The sequence below is a fragment of the Zingiber officinale genome, chromosome 3B, assembly GCF_018446385.1.
Source record: "Zingiber officinale cultivar Zhangliang chromosome 3B, Zo_v1.1, whole genome shotgun sequence".
Lineage (NCBI taxonomy): Eukaryota > Viridiplantae > Streptophyta > Magnoliopsida > Zingiberales > Zingiberaceae > Zingiber > Zingiber officinale.
In genome coordinates this window covers 20477006-20487179 of record NC_055991.1, presented here as the reverse complement: position 1 = coordinate 20487179, position 10174 = coordinate 20477006, and the positions used below count along the sequence as shown (strand labels likewise).

At 38.5% G+C, this 10174-nt stretch overlaps 1 protein-coding gene across 1 annotated transcript; it reads left to right on the top strand.

The window, feature by feature from the left end:
- The first annotated feature begins 6440 nt into the window (after nucleotides 1-6440).
- LOC121968123 (G-type lectin S-receptor-like serine/threonine-protein kinase At2g19130) lies at nucleotides 6441-9007 on the top strand. Its single transcript, XM_042518623.1, has one exon. The coding sequence runs from the start codon at nucleotides 6442-6444 to the stop codon at nucleotides 8941-8943; it is 2502 nt and encodes an 833-aa protein (XP_042374557.1). The 5' UTR covers nucleotide 6441; the 3' UTR covers nucleotides 8944-9007.
- The last annotated feature ends 1167 nt before the right edge of the window (nucleotides 9008-10174 follow it).

Here is a 10174-nt window from a genome sequence, read left to right as displayed (position 1 = left end):
ATTCAGCAGATTTCCTGCATACGATCGAGCAGGTGTTGCACTGGGGAATAACTGGATGTCACCTAAGGACTACGTGGTATCTCGAATTCTCAATTAATCTATTTTCTTTCAACTGAGCAACGAAAGTAACCTCAAATCGCCATGCATCTCTCATGGGGGCCTCTGCTCCGAGACATGTTGAGGCTCAACGCAACCAATACAGAAAAATCAAACAAGTAGAGTAAGCCTTTCTTTAATTATGCTCGATTCTCGCTGCCTCATATAATCTACATGATTAATAACTCTGTTATTATGGCTTGAGAGATCAAAGAAGAGATTGACAATGGTGAGCTTGTCATAAATACTTGGTAGGTGCTTGAGTATTTCCTTGTTACCTTTTGTTTTTTTTTCCATTAATTTTTCTTAGCTTAGGTAAATTATGAGATACCATAGCATGATTTTGGGGGAAAAAGATTAAGAAAGGCTTGTGATTTGTAAAAACAGTAAAAGTTAGATGCTCTCATTGGGAATTCATCTTATTTCTTTTATTTCTCTATATTGGCCTATAGTTTGATCATAATAATGCTTCTGTAGACTAGCACTTCATCGTCTACATTTAGTTAGATTGTGGAGACATGAATATTTGGCAATGTTATTTTTTTTTGTAAATTTTATTTCTTCTTGTAATGGTTTTCTTTTGGTTCTATGTAGAATTTATGGAGACATTTCTTATTCTTGATCTACATCAAGTCATGGTATTTTATGACCACTGATTAATTAATTACCATCCAGTTTTCAGTGTGTTATTGTTCATGCATGGTTATTTTGTAGATCATGGTAGATCCGGATGCCCCGTGCCCAAGCGAACCTGCCCTGAGGGAATATTTGCACCGGTACCAACACTTGCCCCTTAATTGCCTTCTCTTAGGCTTAATAATTTATGCGCTTTAATAATTGTTATCAATAAACATGTGAAGGAAGACATAATGAAATTTTTGGCTAGATAAAATTTTGACCTTGTTGCAGAAATATTTTTATATGCCCTTTTTACTTAAAGATATTAAACTTGCCATGTTGCTAAAGGATATTCCAAAATCTTGATCCTTACTCACACTTGTCAATATCTAATGCATCATGGAAGAAATTATAATTGTTTTTGTCTTTGACTAGTTACTACTCACTCAAAGGTAGAATGATTATATTATGGAAGTTGACTAAGGCTATCTAAAATAGCTTAAATTGTGATTGTTTGAAGAATAATTTGGGTACTTTCTCATGTAGTCAATCTTTTTTTTCAAATAGTGAAACTATATAGAGTTTCACAAAATATTTGATCTTACTAAGATCCCAAGTTGGTCATTTTTACACACATTATATAGAAAACTTAGTTCTTTACTTCAATTTAGTTGTCACAATCAAATAACCATTTAGACTCTTTGAGGTGCGTATGCTTGCAATTCAACTACTTTCTTGATCCAAGTTTTCTTTCTATCACTCAAAACATTATCAGTAATGCCAAAAGACAAGTAAATATATATATATATATATATATATATATATATATATATATATATATATATATATATATATATATATAACAATTAATAAGCACATGAAAAATGATAAGTATAGAGATATTATTTAATAAACAATGGAGTCTAATGCTTACACAGAAAGATTTTATTTGGATTCCATGTAGGAATTCTTTCCTTCAGTCATCATGACAAACTCAAGCCTCAATTAAATTGATGTTCATAATTCTTTCAATAATTAATGAAAATACTTACAAGACAATGTTTTAAGAGAATTTGTATTTCATTTATCTTTAACTTGTGTCTTATTAGATAAAGATTCAAGGACAAATTATAGAATGATACTTTATATATTTCTCGTTTTGTATGATTTTTAATCTTTTAAATTATATTTATTAGGTTTATATTTTCATTGTATAATTTACTTATACAAATTTATTGATTGTATTTGTATGTGGCAGGTACTTGAATTTTGTATATGATGGTTGAAGATGGTTGATAATAAATTAGTTGAGTTTTTATTTTATAAGACTTTGTTAGCTTTAAAAATCAATGATTTGTTAGTATTTAGTTAGCATTGGATTCAATACTTTTACATTAGTATTGTATTTGTACTTTTACATATATCTTACTAGTTGTATTATGGATCGTTCAACCTTTATATATATTATGATGTATCCCGCATTAAGCGAAATGTAGATCGTTTACTGTCCCCTTCAATTGGTCTTTTTTCACGAAAAGCATACATGAGATAAGTGTTAGGACCGAAAAGTAGCTAGAGGGGGGGGGGGGGGGGGGGGGAATAGCTCGTCGCGTTCGCTCGGTGCTCGGCGTTGCTTGTTTCTTCAAAGATATGGCAGCGGAAAATACACAAACAATCACACAACGCTAACACGGTTGGTTTACTTGGTATCCACCTCACAAGAGGTGACTAATCCAAGGATCCACACCAACACACACACCCTCCACTAAATAAAACTCTCCTTTATGATAACTACCAAGGGCGGAGAAGCCCTACAAGACTCAATACAAGAAGAGAGGGAAAGGATACAAGAAATACAAGCTTACAAGCTTACAATGAGTATAAACCCTAACCCTAGCTTCTCTTCTTGGCTTTGATCCGCCTCTTGACTTGGAGAACTTCCAAGATCCTTCAAGAACTGGCGATCTGAGCTTTGTGAGTGTCGTGGAGGAGCTGGCGAGAGATCTGGAGTGAATCGGAGAAGCGATGATGAACGCCTGCGGCCTTTATCGACGCTAACGGTCGGATCCCGATCGATTCGAATGTTCCCAATCGATCGGGAGGCTTTGGATCGATCCACGGATCGATCCAGCGCCTTCGCGCGAAACGCGCTGGATCGATCCACGGATCGATCCGAGCTTCGTCGACAAAACGTCGATCGATTCACCGATCGATTGGGACATCCGGATCGATCCACGGATCGATCCGAGGCTTCGCTAGAAGGCTGGATCGATCCATCGATCGATCCAACACTTGGTTTTGCCAAAACCAAGTTCCAAGCCTCTCAAACCAACATCCGGTCAACCTTGACTGTTGGTACATCATGCCTAGCATCCGGTCACTCCTTTGACCTGCTAGGACTTCCCACCAAGTGTCCGTCAACCTTTGACCCACTTGGACTTTTCTATTCATGCCAAGTATCCGGTCACTCCCTTGACCTACTTGGTCACTCCCTTGACCTACTTTGACTTTCTCAGATTTCCTCGTGCCAAGTATCCAGTCAATCCTTTGACCTACTTGGACTTCCCAACACCAGATGTCCGATCATCCTTGATCCATCTGGATTTTCCCTTGCCTGGCTTCACTCACCAGGACTTTCACCTAGCTTCACTCACTAGGGTTTTCCATCTGCCTAGCTTCACTCACTAGGGCTTTCACCTGGCTTCACTCACCAGGACTTTCACCTAGCTTCACTCACTAGGGTTTTCAATCTGCCTAGCTTCACTCACTAGGACTTCCCAGTCAAGTATCCGGTCAACCTTGACCTACTTGACTCTTCTTCAATCAATTTCTTATTGTCAAACATCTAAACTCAAACCAAGACTCAGCTTGGTTAACCAGGTCAACCTTGACCTGAGGGATGTTGCACCAACAATAAGAAATCAAGTCTTTTCCTATGATTTCGAATAGCTGTCCCGAATTCTAGTTGATTATGTTTCAATTCTTCCTCGAAGAAAGACAATCAAACAATTCCCAATCATGGTCCTTACGGATCAGATCATTCATATAGGATAAAAAAAAAACTTTAGATATTTGTTATCTTTCTCTTTGAATGATATCTCAATTCCTGCTACGGTTTCATTAGATATCTTATAACTAGAATCCTTTTTTTTTTCGGTCCGCTTCCCCCACCTCCACCACCATGAACTCCGGTTAGATTCTTACATCTTTAATTACAGCAACAATAACATCACCAATATGAGCATATCTATAATTACTAGGTCCTATGATTCGAATACACATCAATTCTCAGGCTCTATAATTATCCGCTACATTTAAAAGGATTAGAGTTTGAATCATATCATTTTATTGGAATCTTATTTTAATGGAAAGGATGAAGGAAAGAAAAAAATAAATATTTTTTGTCTAAAAATAAATAAACTTGCAGTTGTTTTTTCATCTTCAATATACCATTTAATTCTACATCTCCATCATGACAAATTTAGTTTGTATAGGCATTTTGGACGCAGCTAGTGAATATATATAAAAAGAGATAGATACACAAGAATGATAGTCTGTATACTTTTATGTGAGCGGCTGTGGGCGACGTCTGACGTGGGCGATTTGACATTGCCAAAATCTTTTTTTTTTTAATCCCTTTCTTATCTGCATGCAACAACTCTCTTCTCTTTCCTTTGATTGCATGCAAGGTGTTGTTGGTTTCTATAAACCATGCACCATGGTGGTGCTGGTTTGTAGAAACCATCACTTGGGTTGTAAACCAACACCATCTTGGTATTGGTTTTTACAAACCAGCACCACCTTAGTGTTGGCACCTCCAAATCATTCACCTTGGTGTTGGTTAATTTGTAGAAACCAGTACCAAGGTAGTGTTGGTTTGTAGAAACTAGTACTAAGGTGGTGTTGGTTTACAAACCAAGTGTTGGTTTCTACAAACCAGCACCAGTTGGTGTTGGTATTGGTTAGGTGGTTGCAACACCACCTTGGTATTGATTTGTAGAAAGTAGTACTACCTTGTATGCAATCAAAGGAGAGAGAATACTAGTTGTCAAGATGAACATCCATGTGCATTTCTTGATTTACCTAGGTGGTCAATGGAAAACTTCTGTGAGGTTGGGTAAGTTGCCCTAGGCTCGATGCTACCTGGTTCATTATTTTTGCCGCCACTAGGGGTGAGCAGTCAACCTGCCAAATCGACCAACCCGCTCATATCGACCCAAATCGAACCGAAAAAATCCCGTCGGATATAGGGCAGGATGTAAAGTTCTGATATTGCATTATTTGATCTAATAGGGTCGGATAGTTTTTTACCCCTATAACTGAACCAACCTGATTCGCGATCACCCCAACTTGTAGCAGCTACTGTCGATAAACTGCTATACATTGTAGCAGTTACTATCGATTACTGCTACAACGTGGAATGAGTAATGCTTATTATCATTTTAAAATATTTTATTTTTTTATTATATTTATATTTATATTTTATATTTCATTGGATATAGGATTGGATATCTAAATAACCGATATTCTGTCAGAAATCTGATATATAAGAACCATCGGATATATCGCCGGATGTAGTGTCCTGATATTGTATTATCTAATCTAGTAGGGCAGGATAGTTTTTTACCCCAATAATCGAACCAACTTGATCCGTGATCACCCCTAGCCGCCATGGACATAGCTAAGGTGGTATGTGGATGGATGTTTGCCACTTGAGGTCGAGGGGTCGAATCTTGGGGGGTTGGGTGGGTGTAATTAATCCCCGCACCCCGTGTAACTCATCCCTACATCCACTTACCTTCTTAGTCACCGTAATTTACCTCCTCCGTATTGGTACTAGGACAAGTTGGCGGGGACGATGGGGTGAGCGCTTCGTCTTTTGCCACTAAATGAGAGAGAAAAGAGTTGTTGCATGTAGATGAGAGAAGAATTAAAAAAAAAAGATTTTGATCATGTCAGATCACTCATGTCAAACATTGTCTACAATAACTCACATAAAGATGTGCAGACTATCATTCTTTTATATATATATATATATATATATATATATTTATATTTATATTTATATAAAATTTTGATAGCATGCACACATACCCTTGGACAACTCCGATGGGTGATTGAGTGCTCTGGGCGCCCAAAGTTAGCTACTCTCAAGCGCTTAGATCATTTTTGGACGTCGCACGTATTTAGTAGTGCACGGGAGTTGTTCACGGACAGATGTGTGGGCTATCAACCCTCTCTCTCTCTCTCTCTCTCTATATATATATATATATATATATATATATCCTTTGTTAGATACATTAAAGATCGTGTTAAGAATACTAGTAAGAGAATAAAACAAATGAAAAATGATAAAATTATTTAAGAGAAATTAATTGTGATAAAAGATTAACAACGTTAAATACAGAAAATTATGACTTTTACTAGACGCACTATCATTTCGATTCTTATCGGTCATTTTCAAAATTAATTAATTTAAAAAAATCGAATATATGAATTATAAAAAAAATAATAGCAGACCGATGACGGAACTAAGACTGATAATGCGATTCTAAAAGTGCCTCAGATTTTCAATGCTTTGTTTGACTTTGTCATTCCATTTTGGATAGGCAATATCTGAACCGAGTTGAGAAAGTGATCACACTGATCGGTTCTTCTAGATTCCAGCAACGCCATTAAATATTCCATATTCTCCTTCAACCTCTTGTCGCTCATCAGCCATCAGCAATGGGAGTTCCAATGGCTTCTTCATGTTCCAGAGCAACTTCACTCTTACTCTTGCTCTTGCTCTTCTCCTTCTCCTTTTCTCTCTCTCTTCTCTTCTCCTCCGCAACATCAACTGACACAATCTCCGCACAGCATTCTCTGTCCGGAAACCAGACCATCACTTCAAGAGGCGGCACGTTCGTGCTTGGCTTCTTCACGCCACCAGGCAGCGCAGGCACGACCTCCTTCAACTACTACATCGGCATCTGGTTCGATAAGATCTCTGTGGTCACCCCAGTGTGGGTGGCCAACAGAGCCAATCCAGTCACGGACCCAACCGCGTCGGAGCTTAAGATCTCTGCTGATGGCAACCTCGTCCTCATCAACCAGTTCAAATCCGTCATATGGTCCACCAACGTCACCACCATCTCATCCTCCAACTCCACAGTCGTCGTGGTCATCCTTGACAACAGTAATCTGCAGCTCAGGGATGGATCCAACTCCTCGCTCGTCTTCTGGCAGAGCTTTGATCACCCCACTGACACTTGGCTTCCTGGTGCCAAGTTGGGGTTCAATAAGATCACCAAAAGATCCCAACACCTCAGTTCCTGGAAGAATAAAGTTGACCCTTCTCCTGGGATCTTCACCTTTGAGATGGATCCGACTGGACTCTTACAATACTTGATTTTGTGGAATATGTCTAGGATATGTTGGGCTAGTGGACTGTGGGATGGTCACGAATTTAGTTCAGTCCCTGAGGCCACATCAAATTATATGTACCACATGCAAGTAGTCAATGATACAGATGAGATGTATGTCACATACACTGTAGATGAAACCAATTATCTCACGTCTAGACTAGTACTGGATTATGATTCCGGTGAGATCCAAGAACTGGTGTGGATGGGGAATTTGAAGTCATGGATGCTCATCTGGGCTCAACCAAAAAGCAAGTGCTCAGTTTATGGGGTATGTGGACCTTTTGGTAGCTGCAGTGACTTCAGATCACCCTTCTGTTATTGTGTTAAAGGTTTCAGGATCAAGTCTCAGAGAGATTGGGATTTAGGTGATAGAAGTCAGGGTTGTGAGAGGATCACTGCTTTACAATGTAGTGGTTTAAATAACAACTCTGCTGATTCAGAGAAAGATGGCTTCTTTGAGATGACAAATGTTAGGCTACCAGATAACCCCTTCAAATTGACCATGCTTAGGAGCTCACAAGATTGCGAACTAGTTTGCTTGAATAACTGCTCTTGTAATGCGTATTCCTTTAACTCTAGTGGGTGTTTTGTTTGGCAGGGAGAGTTTCTTAATCTCCAAGAAGAACCTAATGAATCTGATGCAGGTACACTTTACCTTCGGTTGGCAGCCTCTGAGTTGCCAAGTTCTGAAAGCAGCAAAAAGAGAGTGGCCATTTGGGTCATAGTAGGGGTTGTGCCATGTATCATTGTTTGTTTGTTTGTTGTTTGTATCTTAATTCTTAAGCCAGGACGTAGAAGAATGGTTCAGAAGTCAGAGGCTGTGCAAAGTTCTTTGGTCTCTTTTACATACAATGAGCTGCGTATTGCCACCAAAAATTTCTCAGATAAGCTTGGAGGAGGGGGCTTTGGATCAGTGTTTAAAGGGTCGTTGCCTGGTTCGATTGATATTGCAGTGAAGAAACTCGAAGGTCTTTATCAAGGAGAGAAACAGTTCAGAGCAGAGGTAAGCACACTAGGAGCCATTCAACACATAAACCTTATTCGACTAATGGGCTTTTGCTCTCAAGGAACCAAGAAATTACTTGTTTATGAGTTCATGTCGAGCGGTTCTTTAGCTACTCAGCTTTTTCATAACAATTCAAATGTTTTGGACTGGAACACAAGATATCAAATTGCTATCAGAACTTCGAGAGGATTAGCATATCTTCATGAGCAGTGCAGAGACAACATTATACATTGCGATATTAAACCAGAGAACATACTGTTGGATGATGCGCTCATGCCAAAAGTGGCGGATTTCGGTCTAGCAAAGCTCGTCGGAAGGAACTTTAGCAAAGTTCTCACTACCATTCGAGGGAGTAGAGGATATCTTGCACCTGAATGGATTCAAGGTACACCCATCACCACCAAAGTAGATGTTTATAGCTATGGAATGATGTTGTTCGAGATCATATCCGACAAGAGAAATTCAGTCTGTGCAACAGAAAGTTGTTTTGAGTTCTTTCCAATAGTGGCAACAAGCAAACTCATTAATGGAGATGTCGAAGGCTTGCTAGACCACCGGCTCGAGAGAAAAGCTGACTTGGGAGAGCTTGAAGTAGCTTGTAAAGTGGCGGGTTGGTGCATTCAAGATTATGAGAGTTCCAGGCCAACGATGAGTCAAATTGTTCAAGCTCTAGAGGGCAATCTAGACATCAACGTTCCTCCTATTCCCAAGTTTCTCCAAGGCCTATCCGACTCTTGTGCCAACAACATCAATTCCCCTGGAAATTTCTCTTCAAATCAGAACTCCAACGGTTGTGCCTCTTCAGCTAGCCATTAGATAAACAATGCTACAACTTAAGCTCTAATTAAGACAGAACAAAGATATGCATCGAGTTCATTTGTTATGGTAATGTTTTTTATCTACATATGAAGTTTGTTTGTCTATAAAATATGACTATGTTGTGTGTATGTTTCAGTTGATAGGTTGAGGTTAGGTATCGCCCAAACGCTATTCTCAAAGCGTATCGCGTGTTCATATTTAGTATGTTCTTAGATGATTGCTACGTTTAACGTTGCATTATGTTATTGTCTAGAATGTAATTGCATAATTAGATTTCAATTGGAGATGTAAATTGTTTGTCCTAAATGTTAGATTATATTATTATTATTATTATTAGACTTTTTTATTTATTAGCTATTAAGGATATATTAATATCTTATTGCATAACTTTTCATTAATTTTGATGTTCATTAATACGGGATGTAACTAGCGGACATAGAGGATGATGTGACAGATAAAGTCAAGATGAGGTGGAGGTCAAAGTCAAGACAAGATGAATGTCGGAGGGTCACCTTGGGACAAAGTTCATATTCTCGACCTTACTAAGGCCTCTAATGCCAAGATAGCCTGCTTAAGGGTCGGTCGTTCCTAAAGAACGAGCGTTAAAGTCCCCAAGACAGATAGGTAACCCTCTATATAGTAGGACATGTTGGGACTTTCAAGTTGTAAAAATCACTTTTTGCGTTGCGGAAACCTCGAAGTCTTGCCACATATCTGTGCGAAAATATATGAAATAAATCATTTACATATTTCTAACTTAGATCTACATAGACAATAAGATTTTCCATCAATTAATCAACGTGTTTTGCTTGGCATGCGACTGATTTTCATATGTGTGGCATACATGGTAGCCGTGTAATGATATCTAATAATTAAGATTTCAATCATAATCATAGAAATAGCCTCTAAAATAAAATTGTATAACTCTCAGCATTAAAAGAAGATTCATGCATTGAACTGTCTTTATCTTTTTAGTAGTCGATGACCGCCACAATGTGATTAACGTGGAATATGGGCACTAAAATGGTTGGAAAGTTTGTCCGTGAAAAGTTTTGATAGTGATGACATTTGGACAGGACAGGGTTGATGTCCTAGCCAGCTAGTGGCATGTGAATATGTGGTATGGCATCCTATGTGCTTTGCTTTGCTTCCTGCGCAGTGGGGGATGCAAGCACATACAATATGTATTATGATGGGCTCTCTTCTCATTTTTTATGGTCAGTTTGGA

Bases quoted from the DNA above. Each gene is read 5' to 3' on its own strand.
- LOC121968123 (XM_042518623.1), top strand. From the start codon at position 6,442: ATGGGAGTTCCAATGGCTTCTTCATGTTCCAGAGCAACTTCACTCTTA.